This window comes from Molossus molossus, unplaced genomic scaffold, assembly GCF_014108415.1.
Source record: "Molossus molossus isolate mMolMol1 unplaced genomic scaffold, mMolMol1.p scaffold_m16_p_19, whole genome shotgun sequence".
In the NCBI taxonomy this organism is placed as follows: domain Eukaryota; kingdom Metazoa; phylum Chordata; class Mammalia; order Chiroptera; family Molossidae; genus Molossus; species Molossus molossus.
The window spans coordinates 36,705,754-36,726,743 of NW_023425354.1; the positions used below are offsets into that span (position 1 = coordinate 36,705,754).

The following is a 20,990-nucleotide window of genomic DNA, read 5'->3' on the forward strand; positions in this document are numbered from 1 at the left end:
TGTAAAAGTAGTAAGAGGTAGAAGGTATCTATTAACATACTTAGTCTCTATCATTTAAAAATTGTACTGAGCCTGGCTGGTGTGGCTCAGTGGACTGTGTCGTCCCACGCATCAAGAGGTGGCCGGTTCGATTCCCGGTCAGAGTACATGCCTGGGCTGCAGGCTCGATCCCCAGGGAGGCGGAAGGGAGCGCATGCAGGAGGCAGCCATTTGATGGTGTTTCTCTCTCATCAATGTTTCTAGCTCTCCCTCCCTCTCCCTTCCTCGCTCTCTAAAATCCATTTTTAAAAAACATATTAAAAATAAAATTTTAATTGTATTGAAAGATCCAGGCCAAAGTCTGACCCCTGTCTTCAGTCCCGTAATACTTTGTATTTTGGTAGAGTGGAGGAAGTCTCTGCTCTCCTCTGTCCACGGGGCTTTGCTGCCAAGCATTATCAGGTGGTTAGAACAAAATTAAAACCAATATAAAAGTGATGATGTAATAACATACATTTGGATATTTACCAGCTTTCTATGGAGAGCAATATTGTTTTATATAACGTGGGGCATCGTAAAATAAAATGAAGCAAATACAAAACTCCGTACTTGCCTTGAAAAAGTGAAAGCCGTCAAGCCAGACTGCAAGGAGACATTCTAGTTGGACAAGCACAGATGTCACATAAATGTGATTTTCATAAGCGGAGTGACGTGGATGCCTTTCTTATTAGCGAACCATCCTTATATTTGTGGAATATACCACCCTCTTGGTCAGGGTATATCATCCTGTTGAAGTCAGTTTGTTTATTATTTTGGATTTTTGCATCTGTACCGTGAGATTAGGGTGTGTGTGTATGCGTGTGTGTGTGTGTAAGAGATCTTCAGCAAGTTTTGCTACCTGGATTAACAAAGTGAGCTGGGACCACTTCTGCCTTTTTCTGTTCTAGAGCATGTTCAGTAGCACAGGAACTATCTGGGCTTTGAAAGTTTTCCTATAACATCATCTGTGCCCAGTGATATTCAGGAGAGTGCCCTTCTGAGAACATAAATGTTTGCCCTAGTTATGAATTGATTTTGATTATTTTATCTTTCTTTGAATCAATTTTAGTAATTTGCATTTTTTTGTAGTCATGCATTCCACAAACTTTTTAATGTACTAAAATATTACAAATATAATTCTCTTACATCTAAAGTCAATACACCTTTTCTTAAATCTATTTTTCATTCCCAGTGTTAGGTGTTTTTATTTTTGCCCATTTTGGTTTTTGTTTGCTTATTTTTTTTATTAGACCCTGCCAAGGGTTTGGTTCTTTTATTGGTCTTTTTAAAGAATCAACTTTTGGATTTATCATCGATGTTTTTCTCACTCATCAACTTCTGCTTTTATTCTTAACTAATCTTTATTTTGATAGTTTTCTTTTGTTCTTTCTGTAGCTTTTTTATATTTAATTTACCTCCTTTTTAACAATAAAAGTGTTTAAGACAGTGTGTTTCCTTTTGAATACAGCTTTGACTACATTGGTGAATTTTGATGTGTAAAATTCTCTTTCTCATTAACTTCTTGATCATCTGTAATTGCAACTATAATCTCTTTACTTTAGGGATTGCTTAACGAGTTATTTTAAAACAAAACTCCTTAATAACAAAGTTGTTTTGTTGTTCTTAATCTTTTTATAATTCCCTACCTGTATTGCACTCTGATTATAGAATGTGACCAGTGCGTAGCCTATTTTTTGTAATTGGGAGAGAGGTGTTACTTTGTGGCCTAATACATAATAAATATGTGTAAATGTTTTAGGGGCCGTAGTAAATGTGTGTAAAAGTTCCATATAAATGCTAATCAAACCTGTTGAATTATTCAGCCTCTCTCCACACTCATTTGCTTTTTGTGTGCTTGACCTGCCGAAGATTGGCCTCCCACTAAAACCATGATTCATTCAGTCCATGTCTTCTTGTATGAGAGCAGTTGTTTGCTTTATTTGTTTCAGTACCATGTTATTCACTTCATGAAGACTGGTGGTTTTCTTTTTGGTCATACTTTTTATCAGTATAAAACTAAAACAAAAGTTTTGTGTTTTTTGCTTTGGATTTTACTTTGTTCATTATTATTATTATCCCCATCCCGACTTTCTTTCTGGTACAACTTTGTCCATTCTTTCATTTTATTTTTTCTTTATTGATTTGAGAGAGGGAGGAAGGGAGAAGGAGAGAGAGAGAAACATCGATGAGAGAACATCGATTGGCCCCCACCTGCATGCCCCCCACTGGGGTCTGGGCCCACAACCTGGGCATGTGCCCTGACCAGGAATCGAACCAGTGGCCTCTTGGTGCATGGGTCGACGCTCAACCACTGAGCCACACCCACCAGGCTCATTTCTTTTTTTAAATTTATTTTTATTGTTAAAAGTATTACAGATGTCCCCCTTTTCTCCCACATTGACCCCCCACCCCACTACCAGCCCCCTGCCTTCACTGCACTGCCCATTGGTTAGGCATATACGCATATAAGTTCTTTGGTTAATCTTTTCCCCTCCCCCCTTCCCTCTGAGATTTGTCAGTCTGTTCCCTGCTTCCGTGCCTCTGGATCTATTTTGTTTGTCAGTTTATTTTGTTCATTAGGTTGCACATATAAGAGAGATCATGTGATACTTGTCTTTCTCTGACTAGCTTATTTCACTTAACATAATACTCTTCAGGTCCCTCCATGCTGTCTCACAGGGTAAGAGAGTCTTCTTTTTTATAGCCACATAGTATTCCATTGTGTCAATGTACCACAGCTTTTTTACCCATTCATCTACTGATGGGCTTCTGTATCTTTTTGTTTTAGATGCATTTTTTTTTTTTTATAAACAGTAGTTAAATTTTGTTTTTGACCTAATCTGTGAACCTTCTTTATCCAATAAAGAAGTTGTGCCCCATTCACTTTTCTTTAGAAACTGACTTTTTTTCTTAATAATGTTATTTAAATGCTTTTTATTTTTTATTTATTTATTTTTTATCCTCACTCGAGCATATTTTTGCATTTATCTTCAGATAGAGCAGGAGAGAGACAGGGAGAAAGAAAGAGAAAGAAAAACATCAGTGCCAGACAGACACATTGATTGGTTGCCACCCACACGACCTAACCAGGGCCGGGGACAAACTGCAACCGAGGTACGTGCCCTTAGCGGGAACCAAACCCGGGACTCTCTGGTCTGCAGGCCGACGCTCTAACTGCTGAGCCAACCGGCTAGGGCTAAATGCTTTTTAATAATTCCATGCTATTTCCTTCTTTTTTTCAAGTTGCTATGTGGTCAAGTTTTATTTTCTTTTTACTAATTATTAGAAAGTTATACATTCTTTTTAATTTTAATAATGGTTACTGTTAAATGTTTAAACTGATCTCTCATAATACCAAGATTAAAATGGATTTACTCACAGCCTCCTATGAATGACAAAATTAATAGGTCTTCTTTCTTTCCTCTTCCTATACCTTCCTACATTTTCAGACAGAAGAAACAGCTTTTCTAAAAAGTATGTAAACCTGCCCTGGCCGGTTTGGCTCAGCGGTTAGAGCGTGGGCCTGCAGGCCGAAGAGTCAAGGGTTCAGTTCTGGTCAAGGGCAAGTACCTTGGTTGCAGTTCAGTCCCCAGCCCTGGTTGGGGTCGTGCAGGAGGCAGCCAGTCCATGTGTCCCTCTCACATTGATGTTTCTCTTCCTCTCTCTCTCCCTCCACTTCCCACTCTATCTGAAAAAATATCCTTGGATGAGGATTTTTTTTAAAAGTATGTAGCCCTGGCCAGTTTGGCTCAGCGGTTAGAGCGTTGGCCTGCGGTCCTGAGAGACCCGGGTTCGGTTCCCGCTAAGGGCGCGTACCTCGGCTGCAGTTTGTCCCCGGCCCTGGTCGGTTGTGCGGGTGGCAGCCACTCGATGTGTTCCTTTCACATCGAAGTTTCTCTCTCTCTCTCTCTGTTCCTCTCTCTCCCTCCCACTCTACCTGAACAAAAAATGGAAAAATGTCCTCGGGTGAGGATAAAAAAAATAAAAAAGTATGTAAACCTGAATGTTATTTTCCTATGTAGCTAACTTACTTTTTATGCCTACATACTTGAAGATTTTTTTTCCTTCATTCTAGAAACTCAGAACTTTCTCTGGGCTACATCTCCATGTGATTCTCTGTTCATTAAATTGGGCTAGTACCTGTGACTCCTTTCTATCTAAAGACTAAAATCTTGCCTGGCCAGTGTGGCTCAGTGGTTGAGCATCAACCCATGCACCAAGAGGTCACTGGTTCAATTCCCAGTCCCAGTTGTGGGCCCGATCCCCAGTGGGGGGCATGCAGGAGGCGCCAGTCGATGCTCTCTCATCGATGTTTCTCTCTCTCCCTCCCTCTCCCTTTCTCTCTCTCTCAAATCAATAAAGAAAAAAAATTTTTTTTAAAGACTCAAATCTTGGATGTTGAGAAATTTTATCCAACTCATCTTTGATGTTCTGCAGTATCTATTCTGTCACTTACTGCTTCCATTGTATTTTCAATTTATGTTTATGTTTTAGAATTATTTCATGTTCTCATGTTGGTCTGTTTCGCCCTTATTTCATAAATGAGAATGCAAAGTCGAGATTTTCTTTTCTAGTCCCCTCTGCCTTCTTGCACGCACTCCATTGCAAAGGAGGACATCGGCTCTGCATCCTGGAGGAGCCTCCTCCTTCCAAACTGCCGGAGCTGGTACTGGTCCGGCTGTGTGCACTGGTCGGCCCTCCTCACTGAGAGGCTCTGAGAACTGAGATGGGTGCTACTCAGGCTATATCGACACTGTTCAAATCTGCAGAACCAAAGCAGGAGTAGGCGTGGATTTATCGTAGCATAGACATCCCACAGATTATGAGAAATAAGAAGGCCACTCACAGGGGAAGCCTTGATAAGGGGTGTCACTTCTGTTCAGAGACTTATTTGCGTGTTGTAGCTGCTCAGAGGTAACTGAGGAAATGACCCTTCCCCTAACTGATGTATTTTCACAGAAAATACTCCCTTTGCGTGGTACAACCATAGAGTCTTCAGAGATTGCCGTCATTGCTTCTCTTAGATTCGGGTATAAAAACCCGTGAAGGCAGAGGGGGGTTTTCTGTTTATCTTTGTATACCCTGAGTTGCTACTATTTGATCTTTACCCCAATTTTATAAGGTAGACCAGACTTCTAGTGTGATCTTTATGTTGCAGAAAAGGAGAGAGAGATGGCCAAGAAGCTGAATGACTCATCAGGGTCACTGGCTGAAGTGGGTTAACACCCAGGTCATCCCTCACTGCGCTGCTCGTCTCCAGCTCCATCCTGTCTCCCAGAACGAAAGGAGACATTCTAGATGCTGTCTGTCCTGCCATGGTGATGGCAGGGGCTTAATCCAGCTTTGGTTGTGTAGCAGAAGATATTAGGTGCTGTTTTTCTCTTTTCCTCTGGGACTCCAGCACACCCATAGGCCTGAGCATACGCATGAAGAATTCCTATGCCCTGGCCAGCTTCGTTCCGTGCTCAGAGCCTTGGCCCACACACCGAAGGGTCTGGGTTCATTTCCTGGTCAAGGCCATGTACCTGGATTGCAGGTTCTCCCCCCCCCCCCCAATCCTCCCTTCCACTCTCTAAAAAAATCAATGGAAAAAAAATATTCTTGGATGAAGATTAACCAAAAAAAAAAAAAAGAATTCCTATGGACAGCAGTATAAAGCCATCCAAACAGGCTGGAATAGGGAAAGGGGGGAACAGAAGCCCACACTTAACAATGGGAGGGCGGCGGAGAAAAGACAGCCCCTCTCTGCTGGCCCAGACGGCACCTGGGAAGGGCTCCTGTCTGGACGCTCTCGGCACGCACTGCCGACTCTGCCCCTGGACCTGCAGCTAATGCTCCTGGGACACGCTGGCAGAGTTACTGCTGTTAGAATTCTCATTTTATTAAACTTTAATCAAGCTCCCCAGTGAAGTGCTACATAAATTCAGTTTTGAATTTTGTATGTGAAATAATCAAATGAGCGTGAAGCACCACCAACATAAAATGTTTTTAAAATGAAAATGATACTTTTAATTGAATCATCTGAAAATCTGCTGGATAGGATACATCTAAGTGGCAGAAAGATTGATGTATTATCTTGCCAGTGTCCTCAGAAAGCCCGTGATCTACAGAGGTTTGTGAACTGACTTCTAATTCCTTCAGTATTTTCTCTTCTCTCCATTAAGCACTGACTCTAAGGTTCTTTAAAATCAATCTGAAAACTCACCTCCTCTGAAAATGTATTCACTTGATGTTTAGGAATACTTTTTTTATACAGCTTATGTTCATTTGTGCACGATATTTGAAAAAGCTGGCTGTGGTCAGGAACATGGGTCTGGGTTAGTTTGCAGGCCTGAGGTCCAGTTCCAAGGTCTGCAAATCAGCTGACCTCATCAAGCTTCGGTTTTCTTATCTGTAAAGGGTGGGCATGGAGCTCAGCGTGGGCATGGCCTTCCACAGGTATGGACTGTTAAAGTCTCCTCCTGTTCGTCTCTTCACTGCATTATGAATCCCTCTAGGACCGGGGTTCTACCTTCAGCATCTTAAGGGACTCTCATCCCCGCCCCAGGCTGCCGGGCCCTCTGCACTGCCCCAGTGGGTACCCTCACAGTGCTGATTGCCAGACGGAACTGACAGCACCTGTGGCTGCCAGGAGGTGGCACTTCGGTGTTTTCTGCAATTGAAGAACAAACCACAGAATGAAGAATCACTTGGGTTTTTGCTTTACTGACCAAAATATAATATCCAGGGATCAAAACAATCAAGGAGCTATGTTTTTTTATATTTATATGTAATAAAAAAAAGATTGGCTTTTGGTAGTGGTGACAGTATACAGGTCTAGGGTCTTAACACATGCAAAGATTTGTGTAACAACCACCACAATCAGGATGCAGAGTTGTCCATCACCCCCCCCCCAAATTCCCCTGTGCCTGACTCCCCTGATCCCAAACCCTGACAACCACTCATCTATTTTCCATCCTTCAAGTTTTGTCTTCTAGAGACTGACTGCTTCACTCAGCATAATGCCTTTGAAATATATCCATGTTGTTGATATTAGTAATTTGTATCTTTAGTTCATCCTTTTTATTGCTTCATAGCATTCCAACCTATAGATGTATCGATGAACATTGCAAAGATGTATCAGTATACATCCAACAGAGATGCCTATCCATTCACCTACTGATGGATATTTCAGTTTCCAGCTTTTGGCAGTTATGAATAGAGCTGTTGTTAACATTCCTGTATGGTTTTGTGTGAACATAAGGTTTTATTTCTTTAGGATAAATGCCTAGGAGTGAGATTGCTGGGTCAGGTGGTAATTCCATGTTTAACTTTTTTAGTAACTGCTAAACTGGTTTCCCGGTGATGGCACCATTTTACATTCCCACCAACAGTGTATGAGAGTTCTCCTGGTTCTACATCCTCACCAGCATTTGGTATTTGACACTTTGTTGCTGTTTGTGCTGTTTTGTTTTCACCTGGGCCATTCTGATAGGCTGTGATGGTATCGCATGGTAGTTATAATTTGCATTTTCCTAATGGCTAGTGAAGTTGAACATCTTTTCATGTGCTTATTTGTCACCTATATGTCTTCTTTGGCGAAGTGACTTCAAATCTTTTGCCCATTTCTAAATTGTTTCCTTTCTTATTGTTTTGTTTTAAGAATTTTTAAAATATATTCTGCACACAAAGCCTTTGTCAGATATATCTTTGCATATATTTTCTCCCAGTCTATGACTAGTCTTTTCATTTTTCTACCAGTGTCTTTCTCAGAGAAAAAGGTTGCAATTTGATGAACTTCAGTTTAACTTTAGTTTTTTCTTTTTTGGGTTATGCTTTTGATGCCATTTCTAAGAAATCTCTGCTCAATTCAAGGCAACAGAGGTTTTTTACTCCTATGTTTTTTTCTAAAAGTTTTATACATGGATGTGCAAATGTTTCAAGTTGTCCAAATGTCCAAATTATCTTTTCTCCATTGAATTGCCTTTGTACCTTTGTGAAAAATCAATTGACTGTATTTGTGTGGGTCTATTTCCGACTCACCATTCTGCTCCACTAATCTATGTTATTATCCCTTTGACAGTTACATTACATTGTCTTGATTATTGTAGCCTTATAATAAGGAAGAAAATCAGCTACTATGAGTCCTCCAACTTGATTCTTTTTCAAATTGTTTTGGTTCTTCTAGTTCCTTTGCCTTTCCACACACATTTCAGAATCTACAAAAAAATCCTGCTGGGGTTTTGGTTGGAATTGCATTAAATCTATAGACCAATTTGGGGGAAATTGACATCTTAACAATTTTGAGTTTTCAATCCATGAACAAATTATTTCTCTCTGTTTACTTAGGGTTTTCTTTTATAACTTTCACCAGCATTTTAATTTCATTTCTTTCATTGACATGTAATTTCTATATACGTTTTGTTAGATTTATATCTAAGTATTTTTGTTTTGAGAGTTGTTGTGGATAGTTTTGTTTTTAAATTTCTGTTTCCAGTTGTTTGTTGCTAGTTTATAGAAATAGTTTTGTATGTTGGCCTTGTATCTGGTGTCCTTGCTAATCCACTTATTAGTTCTGGAAGCTATTTTATAGATTCACTGGGATTTTCTATGTAGAAAAGTATGTAATCTGAATATAGAGACATTTGATTCTTCCCCTTCAACCTGTATGCCTTTAAGTTTCTTTAAACCTGACTTAGTGCACTGGCTAGTGTTTCTAGTATGGTGTTACACATCGGCAGTGACAGTAGAAATTTTTGCATTGCTTGATCTTTGGAAGAAATGTTCAGTCTTTTACTACTAAGTATGATGTTAGTTGTGGTGTTTTTGTAGATGTCATTTATCAGACTTAGTCTTCCTCTAATCCAGTTTGCTGAGAGATTTTTATCAAGAATGGATGTTGACTTGAGTGTTTTTTCTGCATCAGTTGATATGATCATGTGGCTTTCTTTTTTATTACGTTGCTATGATGAATTGCATTATTCGATTTTTGAATACTGAACTAGCTTTCATTTCTTAGATAAACACCACTTGGTCATGGGTTATTAATGTTTCTGTATATGCTGGATTCAATTTGCTAATATTTTATTGGCAATTCTTTTTTTTTTATCCTCACCTGAGGACATTCCTCATTTTTTGTTCAGATAGAGTGGGAGGGAGAGAGAAGAAGAGAAAGAGAGAGAAACATCAACATGAAAGGGACACATCGAATGGCTGCCACCCGCACAACCAACCAGGGCCGGGGACAAACTGCAATCGAGGTACACGCCCTTAGCGGGAACCAAGCCTGGGTCTCTCTGGACTATAGGCCGATGCTCCAACTGCTGAGCCAAACCAGCCAGGGCTTACTGGCCATTCTTACATCCACATTCACGAAGAATATTGGATATTGGTTTGTGGTTTTCTTTTCTTGTTACTGCCTTTGTCTGTTTTTGAAAGCAGGGTAATGCAGGCCTCAGAGATGAATTACGAGGTGTTTCCTTCTATTTTTAAGAAGAGATACAGAGAATTGGTGTTATTTCTGCTTTAAACATTTGGTCGAGTTCACCAGTAAAATTATCTGAGCCTGGAGTTTTCTTTTTCAAAAGATTTTTTAACTACCAATTTAATTTCTTTAATAGATATAGTGGTATTCAGGTTATCTGTTTCTTTTTAGGTGAGTCTTGGTAGTTTATGCCTTTAAAGAATTATTTGGTTTTATCTATGTTGTTGAATTTATGTACATGGACTGGTCGAAAATATTCCCTTATTATTCTTGTATGTTTATATGGTCTGTAGTGATAACCCCTCTTTCATTTCCTCATACTGGTAATTAGATCTTCTCTCTTATTCTTTCACACTAGAGGTTTAGCAGTTTTACTGATATTTTTAAAGAATCAGCTCTTTGCCCTAGCCGGTTTGGCTCAGCGGTTAGAGTGTCGGCCTGCGGTCCAGAGAGACCCAGGTTCGGTTCCCGCTAAGGGCACGTACCTCGGTTGCAGTTTGTCCCTGGCCCTGGTTGGGTCATGCAGGTGGTAGTCACTCGATGTGTCCCTTTCACATCGATGTTTCTCTCTCTCTCTCTCTCTCTCCCCCTCCCACACTATCTGAACAGAAAAAATGGAAAAATATCCTCAGGTGAGGACAAAAAAAAAAGAATCAACTCTTTGTTTCATTGACTTTTTTTCTATTTTCAATTTTATTAACTTCTATTCTTTTTTTGTTATCCTTATCTGAGGACATTTTTTCCATTTATCTCCAGATAGAGTGGGAGGAAGGAAGGAAGAGAGAGAGAGAGAAATATCCATGTGAGAGAGACACATCGACTGGTTACCTCCCACACGACCCCAGTCAGGGCCAGGGACAAACTGCAACCGAGGTACGTGCCCTTAACTGGAATTGAACCCGCAACCCTTTAGTCCGCTGGCCAACACTCCAACCACTGAGCCAAACTGACCAGGGCTTAACTTCTATTCTTTATTACTTCCTTCCATCGACTTGGTCCATGACACTTGGTAAAAATTAAAGTCATCGAGATACTTGGGGGGGGGGGGTATTATTAAATTACAAGGTGTATTTCTAAATTTATTCCTTGGAGAACCAACCTCATAGTTTCCCATATTTGTCTCTTTGCAGTTGACTGGCCTGAGCGTCTCGAACGGGAAGGACCAGCTGGTAGTGTTCCACACCAAAGACAACAAGGACCTCATCGTCTGCCTCTTCAGCAAGCAGCCGACCCACGAGAACCGCATTGGAGAGCTTGTGGGAGTCCTGGCGAGTCATTTCAAGAGGTAAGGTTTGCTGCTTGTAACTAAGACACGTTTCAAACACACGAATCTTTTATCATCACTCTCACGGAACTTGTTTTGTGCCAATGTTCGTGTATTGAGTTGTGTTCCTTCCTAAGGACCACTTCAATCATGTTTCACAGAAGGCTCAGTGTCAAGATTAGGAATGTTCCTCAATTTCCCCAGCCTCCAGATGAACCAGCAATAAGAGAGTTCCCTCGTGGTGGTTTCTCCACTGCCAGTCCAAATATAGTTAAATCGAAAAGATGGAAAAATTATTTTTCGTCACAGCGTCTCGCTGGCCCCAGATCCGATCAGTGGGCGTGTCTCCTTCGGTGACGGCAGGTGCAGAGAGACGTGGAGGCCCGTGACAACCAGAGGAATTCTGAGAGGCGTCCTGGACAGGAACGTGGAGTGGGGGGCAGGGAACACGGTCCAGTCTGAGAACTCCGTAGTAAACATGGGGGACACCTGGGGCGTTTACATATATGTGTGTATTGTGAACCGTGACCTGAGAAATACAAACGGAGCAGATCCGGAGCGTACTGGGGACCAGTGAATGGGGGGTGATATCGTCTGGTTATTTATTGGAGTTGTTTTAGAGGTGGAGTTTTTCTTCCCATAGGACGCCATGGGGTATTTCGGGTAGAGTGTTTCTCCGACTCCAGAGTCAGATGTTTTCCCCGTGGTGGCAGACTGTCTCTGCTCCCCACTACCCTGATGTGGGGAGACCACGCCTCAAAACTCAGCTACTGAGAAATGAGCCCAATGTTCAGTTCCTTTTCTCCCTAAAAGACTCTTCCTATGTTCCAGAAGTAACTGAGGATTCCCTATTAGTATTGTTTATGCTTTACGTTTAGACATGACTTCTGTACCCAAACACAAGCATATTTACAGTCAGATGTCCAGGTGTCTACTTCTGCTGTGTTCATTTTTTGCTGATAAACGTATGGAGTATAATTTTAGAAGTGGGCTACACAGGCCATGTCTTGCATGTTATTAAACCTTGTGTTCTAGATCAAAATAGATCTTTAAATGTCTTATATAGAGATGCTTTTAAATGCTATAAGCAAAATAACACTTAATGATTATCTGGTGGAAAAAAATAAGTCTAAATCAGGAAATACCAAAAAGGTAATGATAAACATATGGGCCTTTGAAAAACTCCCTTTCATCTGCCAAATAATTACGAAACTAAGAATAATACTAAAGAGTTTAGTTTGCAGAGGAGAGACATGGAGAAGGCATCTCTACAATAAAACTCTTGCCCAGCCAGTGTGGCTCAGTGGACAAGTGTCATCCCATGGACTGAGTGTCGTCCCATGGACTAAGAGATCCGGGTTCGATTCCCAGGTCAGGGCACATGCCTGGGTCGCAGGTTCGACCCCCAGTAGGGGGCGTGCAGGAGGCAGCCGATCACTGTTCTCTCTCATATCGATGTTTCTATCTCTTTCTCCCTTCCTCTTTCTCTCTCTAAAAAACAAATAAAACTAATATAAAAATAAAACTTATAGTTCATATAAGCTGGCTTATTTTCCTCCTAATATTTAGTTACGGCAAAATAAGGACAATTAAAGGGATTTTCATTTGGATGCCTGTACTTAAAACTAGTTTTTCCTGGGAAATTGAAGTATTTTTTCTCAATCTGGCTCTTATTTAGCAAGTTCCAACCCCTGTTAAATGCCTCTGCAAGTGGCAGAAAATGGGAATCTGGTCCTCAAATCCATCATTGCTTCCTTTCCCAGTGCGTTTTTAGACGTGTTTCTAGTTGCAGTCCCTCAAATCTGTAATACAGGGTGGGGCAAGAATGGGTTAACATTCATTCACCTGGAAAATAATACAGTAATTAATAAGTGATAATGCAGGAATAAAGTCTGTGTTTCATGTACTCACCACCGTACATCTACTTTCTCCCTGCCCTGTATATGTAAGATTTTTTTAAGCATCTTTAAAATTTATAAATGGAAGAAAGGGAAAAGGCTGTCGTGTTGTTGGATTTATTTATATCATTCATTCTTGCCATTCTTGTCCTATGAATTAAAGAGATCAAATGCCAATAATACATTAAAACCCTCCTTCCTGCCCCCAGAAAATTCAGGCTTGGAATTTCGACTTAGAGTTATGGTCAGCAACCTGCTATTGACTTCTTAAGGAAAGGTTAATTTTCTTTTATTTTTTTCCTAATTATTTTCCTTTAGTGTCAAGTATCATAACCACTGGTGTGACTTAGAGGAGCAGATTGTGTTTTACAAGTCTAACGAGGAGACACATGATCATATTGCTCCGTGGGTTAATTGTGGAAATCCAGAGGCGAGAGGGAGTGAAGTCTGGATCAGTTCTTTATCTTCCAGATAATTTCCTCAAAGTAAATTCTGAGAAGTTTTCTAGTTAGAAGTGGGGAGGAAAGGGCTCAAAGTGACAAAACGTCCTGTTGATAGACTAGATGTGAACAGGAGTCATTGTCTTAAAAAACTGTAAAGAACAGGGTTTAGGATTTAAAGTCTTCCTGCTGAGTTTCAGGGAGAAGAGGCAGAAGTAAAAATTTTGAAAAAGGGTTTCTCATTATATTAGGCCAGCACAACACTACATCCAAAACAGGTGAGGATAATACGAGAAAAGAACATTATAGTCCAATCTCCTGTCAGTGCAGAGATTTTATTTTTAATCTTAAATAAAATTGGATCCAAGGGTTTTTTAAAAGAACAATGCATCACGACCAATGAGGCCTTACCCTAAGTATACAAGGATGTCTATCCATTAGAAAGCTCTATCAATCTATTCGTATATACTAGTTCTCAAAAGAAGCCAAAAATACTACTTGATAAAATCTAATACTTACTCCTAATAAGTAAACATACGAACAAAATGAATAAACCTTCAATAAACTAGTAAGAACAAGTAAGAGACAAACCTGCAGCTGCTGATTAAAGTCAGCTGAGCAGAAATGGTTACCGGGTTACCCCCCAGAGGGCCTGTGGCTCAGAAAACTTCTCAGTCATGCTGACCCCGGGTATGGCAGGTGAAGAGGAAGCACGTGTGTCCGCTGGGTGAAGAAATGGCCTCAGGCGGAGGATGTTGCCGTTTGGAGAGAGGATGAGGTAAGGTTAGCCTGAATCCAAGCTGTGGGACAGCCCTAGACGGTAACCTCACCTCTCCCAGGCTGAAATGCAGCACACGGCTGCCCCCAGTCCAAGCAAACAGAAAACAGCAAGACAGAAAACAGCAAGGGAACTCTGCGTAGGCAGTGTGGAACTAAGGAGCAGAGAGACTACGGAAAGGCAGATGAATAAAAAGGAAAAACATAGGAATAAACTTTATATTTTTTTAAGAAAACAGCTGATCACTCTGAAGAGACACCATCTAGACACATCTGACACGGCCGCACGAGTGAGCCCTGGCTGTATTCCACAGACCAGAACCTACACCCAAGGAGGAAGGGAGGGGACCCAAAGTCAAACACATTTAGGATATGTTAAACAGGTTTCTTTACTGCAGTACTTCTCAGAGCCTTTAATATGCCTTTGTTCATTTTAAATATAACCATAAGGAGATATATATATCTATATATAAGTATATATAGATGTATATTTACATATATATGTGTACATTTATAGAAATGTACACACACATATGATTGTGTATAATATGGACTATTTCTGGGGAAATATGCAGGAAATGGTTTTGTCTCTGGAGAGGGAGAGGAAGGATGGGGTATTGGGAGAAAGAGGTAGAAGGGAGATTTCTGTATTTTTCACTCTAAATGTTTTGCAGTAAATATATGTTACTTATCTAAAATTTGTGTTCATTTTAACAGTAAACAAATGGCAGCTAGTTCTTAGGCGTATTGTAGTTGGCTTTAAATTCACGGTTCTTTTCCTCTCCTGTTTAGAAAAGTGGTAAAGAACAAAAGTGCTCTCTCAGTGAATGATCCGTGCTCAGTGGTGACTACCTGCTGGTGGTGAGCTTTCCTGCCCACCAGCAAACAGATGGTGTGCCATTGGCTGCCCCAACCAGGAGCCACTGCAACTGGGCCCTGGTCGGCTGGCACAGGACCCGGCCGCCCTCTGCAGCTGTCTAGGCATTTGCCTGTCTGGATGCTGGAAACCTCAGTGTGACCCCAATCCTGTGCATAGGAACTTAATTTTTCCTGCTCTGTTTCCATGGATGAAAGCCAGACTTCGGTGCCATCTGCTTCTCTCTTGCTTTTCGTAAGCGGTACCCTGAATATCTGCTTAACTCCAGGAGCACCGTTACCGAGTTTAACTGAACACTGGACCGGTTTCTCTGCTGTATTTTGCTCATGTTCTCATCCATTCAAACTTAAAGCCATGGGTAGGCGCAGATCAGTAAGCAGGCCCTTGGTTGCAGCCGGGAGAATACAGGGGTGGGGGGATGAGGCCGCCGGCCAGAGGGGCAGGACGCAGCGGAGGGAGGCCACCTCCCCGAGGCCTCTGCCCGGCCCTGCCTGCCCAGCAGCGCCGTCCTGATGCCGGTGTGGGCCCTGCTCCTGCCCGGACCCCGAACACGTGCGCTCACAGCCCTCGATCTGTTTTCCCAAACTGCTTCCCCTGAATGCCTGGCTACTAATTATAGTAGTTTAAATTCCAGCTAAAAGTATTTAAGTAAAATAACAGTAGCCAAAAGTAATGTAGATAGCCAACGACAGAGGTTTGGTTCATTAAATGATGGTCCGTCTCCTGAATGGGGTATTGGGACCATTTAAAATTGTACTTGTTGAATGAAGGCCTCTGATCTATGGTGACGGCAGTTCAGCCTCCTCTGCCTTCCAGCAGAGACACGTGTGAAAGCAGGAAGAGATGCCAGCTCTCGTAGTGCCGGAGAGCAGAGGTGTCCCTCAGCCAGAGGTCCACGGTGAGGACGCCCTTCGCCCCTGTCGCACGGCGGCTCGGCGGGCCTTCCCTCCGCGTCCTGCAGAGGACAGCAGTCCCCTGCCCGGCACTCTCTGCCCCCTGCCCTGCTTCATTTTCCACGTGGCTCTCGTCTCCATCTGACACTGTACCTTCTTTCTTTCTCTGTCATGTATACTCCTCACGTTAGCAGAGACTTGACTTCTGTTGCCCACGGTCGTTTTCGTGGTGCTCAGATCAGTATCTGGCACTCGGAAGGCTCCGGATGGAAAACTGTTGCTTGCTGAGGGGGCCACTGGCCGTAGGATGCTTCTAGTCCTTCCCCACCCATCGTGTGCCTCGTGCCCAGCAAAAGACAGTGACTTAGGCCTCCTTCTGCCTGAAAGAGAGGAAGAAGTCTTTCACAGTCCCCTCCCCTTACGAGTCCCTCTTCTTGTGTTGATATGATACATCTAGGGACAGAAGTGAATAGACATCTTAAGAGATTAAATCAGCCCCTAAAGAGCAATGGACTTGAGCCATTTTTTTTTTTTTTTTTAACAACTAAAGAACTAGAAGTAATGCCCACCCCTCCTTGTCATAAAGCCGACAAGGAAGCAAGATGTAGGGACTTCTGCTCAGATCAGCAAAACCACAACGTGAGGCTGTGCCCGTGAGCCAGCTCTCCAGGTCAGGTGCCGAGGCGTGAGTTCTAGCTGCAGACAAGACGACCTCAAAGAGTGACCCAGAAGAAGCCACGTGCCCCTTTATGCGAGAACCCGGGACCGAAGAGATGTCTCCTTAGTTACAAGGCCTAGAAGGAAGAAAAGTAGCAGTGACAGAGGTGCAGACTAGAGCCTGAAAAGTAAAGCAAAGCCTGTTTCTGAAAAGGATTATAACAGAAAATCCACATTATAGAAACTATCTGTATTCTGAATAGAATCCAAGGACGCATAGGCTCGACAGACACAGAAATGAGACCACATGACAGACCGAGATGAAGAGGGGGCTGTCTGAGAAATAAAAATGTTCAACTACTTGCATGAAGTAAGAAAAGATATGAAAGAATATAAATCAACCTTAAAATGTAGAAATGGCACAGTTGGTATTGCAGGAAATAGAACTGATATGAAAAGAGTTTAAGAGTGTCTCTCAGCAGGTAGGGAAAGGAACAATGACAAAGAAGTTGACAGAGAGGACAGAGAACAGAGTTTACATTCAAATAATAGATGTGAAAAACAAACTGAGCAAAAGACTATTTCACATAGTCTAAGAGGACAGTTTTAAAAATGTTAACATCTCTGAAATTGGGATGTGACTAACGGATTTTTACAGTAATAATGGGCAACATCTTGTTTTTCTTAGCAATACACAAAATAAAGGTACATCATACAGAAAAGGCATCTTATATTCCATAAAACATGGTAGCTCAAAACATACTAGAAGAAAATCTTTCATGCTTAAAGCACTTTGAATATTTATTTATTTTTTCATTATTGATTTGAGAGAGAGAGAGGAAGGGAGAAGAATAGAGAGATAGAAACATCCATGAGAGAGAACGATTGGCTGCCTCCTGCATGCCCCCCACTGGGCATGTGCCCTGACCGGGAATCGAACCGGTGACCTCTTGGTGCATGGGTCGATGCTCAACCACTGAGCCACACTAGCCAGGCCTGGTTTATTTATTTACTTTTATTTTTTTTTACTGTAAGGGCCTTTTCCTAATTTCGAAGATTAACAAAAAAAAAATATATGTATATATATATAAAGTGTTTAAGCATATAGACTGGGAAGAGGTGAGATTCCCTTACAGAGGAAGAAAACTTAGGACTGCCTCCATCTCTGTTCTGTATCAGAGTCTAATGGCGCAACATCTTTAGTCTTTTGAGGGGAAAAGGTCAGGACTCAATGTGACTCCCATTGGTTTCATACTGACTCAGAAAAGAGCAGCACATGATGTTTTCACATGACCATTTTGCTGAGCCATTGTGCCAAAGTAACATTTTTTTTTTTTTAATTAAACCACTAAATCTTCAGGTTTTTAAATTATTATAACCAGGTACAGTGTAAAATAAACACTCCCTCCAGCCCCGGTGAAGAGAGTTGGGATGAGAAGTGAACGGGCTGACTTTCCGAGAAAAGGAGGGTGGAGGTGAGAAATGACAGATAAATTGCACAGGACCAGGATTCTCTGTTCACCACCTCTCCTTGTCCCGGAAGGGCCGTCACTCCTAAGCCCTGGTCTCCAACTGCGCTAAGAAGTTTGCAGTTTAGACCGGCCTGCCTGTTGCCAGACAGGAAACACCCCCTGCAGGTAGCAGGCATTTACAGAATGAACGAAGTCCATTTATATATACTCAGACCCATCTGCTGTCCACAAAGGAACACAGAGAGAGATCTTAAAAGCTTCTGAGTGTGACAAAGCCAGGACCACAGTCACATGGCACTGAGGTGTAATAGCTACGGACGTTCCATTTCTCTGGCTCTGCGCTGGGCCCGGCTGCCCGGAGACGCAGCTGCCTGTGGGCCGAGCTTCCTTAGAGGACATGCAGGGGCCCGGTGTCATCTTCAGCTGCACCTGCTCTTACGATGGGGAATTTCTGGGGGTTTTTGTGCAGATCAAAGATATGTATTTGCCTTATGACATATCCATCCTTGACTTTCATGTTGAAAGAGTAAATATAAAAGTACTGGAAAACTGGTCACCCTGTCAGCATCTCTGTGGGAAGATACTGTGCATTTAGAGTCATCGTAGTACTTTTGTAGAAACCCGTAGCACTAAACATCACAAAATATGTTAAAATGGAGATCTTCCTGTGAGGTATTCGTGAATTCACCAAGTGATTCGTAGATAATACCCTGGTTTGTGCTGTTTGTTGGATTTTTTTTTTTTGCTAAATTGTCAGAAATAATTCTTTAACCAAATGAGATTTTTTTTAAAAAAGTTTTCTTAACGTGTTTATTTCACGTCTTCTCAGCTGTATAGGAATCAGGATTTTATGTAAACATAATGTACTTAACCAAGTCTTTTATCAGAAACAAACACATTTTTTATGTTTTTATTGATTTTTTAGAGAGAGAGGAAGGGAGAGAGAAACATCGATGTGAGAGAGAAACATCCATCAGCTGCCTCCTGCACGCCCCCTGCTGGGGATCGAGCCCACAACCTGGGCATGTGCCCTGGCTGGGAATTGAACCCGGACCTCTCCATCCATGGGACAATGCTCAGTCCACTGAGCCACACCGGCCGGGCATGAAACAAACGCATTTACCTACATTCTCTGAGCACCACTGCAGGCCCAGCTGTGGGTGGCAGGAAGGATACAAAGATGGACCATTTGGTCCTTTCCCTCAAACAGCTCTTAGTCTCACGGGGAGGATGGCACATCGGCTGCCCTGCCTGGTATGTGCTGCGGGGCACCGTGGGCAGAGGCCAGGCCAGGGATGCACTGGCTCCTTACCTGTGAGAGTAGGCGATCATCCAGGGGGTCATCAAGGATGTCTGGAGCTTTTCAGTTGGAAATGGATTAATATTTTCCCCAGAGAAGGGAAGCAGAACATGTAAAAGCTTGGTGGAGAGAAGTAGCTTAAGTAGGAGCTTATAAAGTTCTGTGCCAGCCTGGCCGGTTTGGCTCAGCGGTTGGAGCGTCGGCCTGTGGACCAGAGAGTCCTGGGTTCAGTTCCCGCAAGGGGCACTTACCAAAGAGAAAAGTTCCATACCAATGAATTTGAACTCAGGGGAAAAAATAAGAATGGAAATAGAAAAGTGCCTGATGAGACAAAGCCTAAGGATGGATATCTTCTAGCCTAAAGATGCTCAGGAGCCCAGGAGCCCTGGCCGGTTTGGCTCAGCAGTTAGAGCATCAGCCTGCGGTCCAGAGAGACCCGGGTTCAGTTCCCACTAAGGGCACGTACCTCGGTTGCAATTTGTCCCCAGCCCTGGTTGGGTCGTGCGATGGCAACTACTTGATGTGTCCCTTTCACGTCGATATCTCTCTCTCACTTTCTCTCCCTCCCACTCTATCTGAACAAAAAATGGAAAAATGTCCTCTGGTGAGGATAAAAAAAAGATGCTCAGGAATGCAAAATAATTTTCCACTTCAGGGAAATGGGAACTTGAGGACACTAGTTGATATACAGGGTGTCCCCAAAAAATGTATACAGGGTGTCTGTAGATTCTGTTACATTTTGAAAGCGAAATGTATTTTAATAAACACCGGCTTTATCCAAAGTTGTGTATACATTTTTAGGACACCCTATATTAATAAAACATCCATGTCCCCCACATGCCCTCCCCACAACATGAATTGAACAGAGAAGGAGCTACCATGGTAAGGGCTAGAAAGGCAATTCTTAGTAATAAAACCAGAAATCGAAAGTCCTCCAGTGGGTAAGAACTATAACAAATGTCCTTTGTCTTTGTAACTTCCCTGCCATTTGTCATTTTGGCTGCCCAGAATATACCCAGCCATGCTCACCGACGCTTCACGACAGACATGTTCTGAGAAGTGCATCGTCAGGCCATTTCATCATTGTGCACACATCCCGGAGGGCAGTGACCCAGCCTACGTGGGACAGCCTGCCACACACCCAGGCTCTGTGCTGTCACCCCACCCGTCGTACGTGCAGTCCGTCGCTGACCGAAAAGTCTCTATGCGGCGCATGACTGTAGTTGTTAGCAGTGAAAATCCCTAAGATGTGAAGGATGTCCTCCTGTTTCCAAAGAACCAGCAAGCACGTCTTTGATGCAAACATGGTGCTCCTAAGGGTGAAAAGCCCACGTGCTGTTCCCAAATAGCAGTGCCAGGGGTGGCGGTCTGACGGGGAGCCTGTGTTTCAGGGATCCAGGGTCCGGCTTCTCCCAGAAATGGGCACCAGCCACTTTTCACACCAGGTCCAAAATATAAAGCAGTTGTCAAAACCCACCGCCTTTAGGGTTTCTTCTGGGGAACTTAGGTTATGCTACATTTTAAAATTCTCCTTCAGTGATTTTCCATTTGATACTGAATAGTCTTCCATCAGAATTGCCAAATGACTAATTCATCCAATTTACCAAATGTACTGATTTACCAAAAGTGTGTTCCTTTTGACTCTTTATGAGGTTTATGACAATTCAGTTAGATAGATGCGATAGCAATTAATAGCTTTTTGAGAGTTTTCACAAAGTTAATTGATCAATTTTCATAACAGTCGAAAGGATGATTCTGGCTCTGCTGCTGCACTGGAGGTAGCTGGGACGGCAGAGGAGAGAGGGGACGGGAGAGGGTGTGTGCCCAGCATCTGAGCCGCCGTCCCATGGCCGGAGCAGGGCTGCGGGAGAGAGGGGACGGGAGAGGGTGTGTGCCCGGCATCTGAGCCGCAGTCCCATGGCCGGAGCAGG

At 42.6% G+C, this 20,990-nt stretch overlaps 1 protein-coding gene across 1 annotated transcript in view; it reads left to right on the forward strand.

Moving 5' to 3' along the window:
* MYO1D (myosin ID) overlaps positions 1-20,990 on the forward strand; it is a 327,233-nt gene that overhangs the window by 220,798 nt on the left and 85,445 nt on the right. Inside the window, exon 21 of the mRNA XM_036269296.1 lies at positions 10,612-10,766. Within this exon, the coding sequence (XP_036125189.1) occupies positions 10,612-10,766 (155 nt within the window). The remainder of the gene's footprint in view (positions 1-10,611; positions 10,767-20,990) is intronic.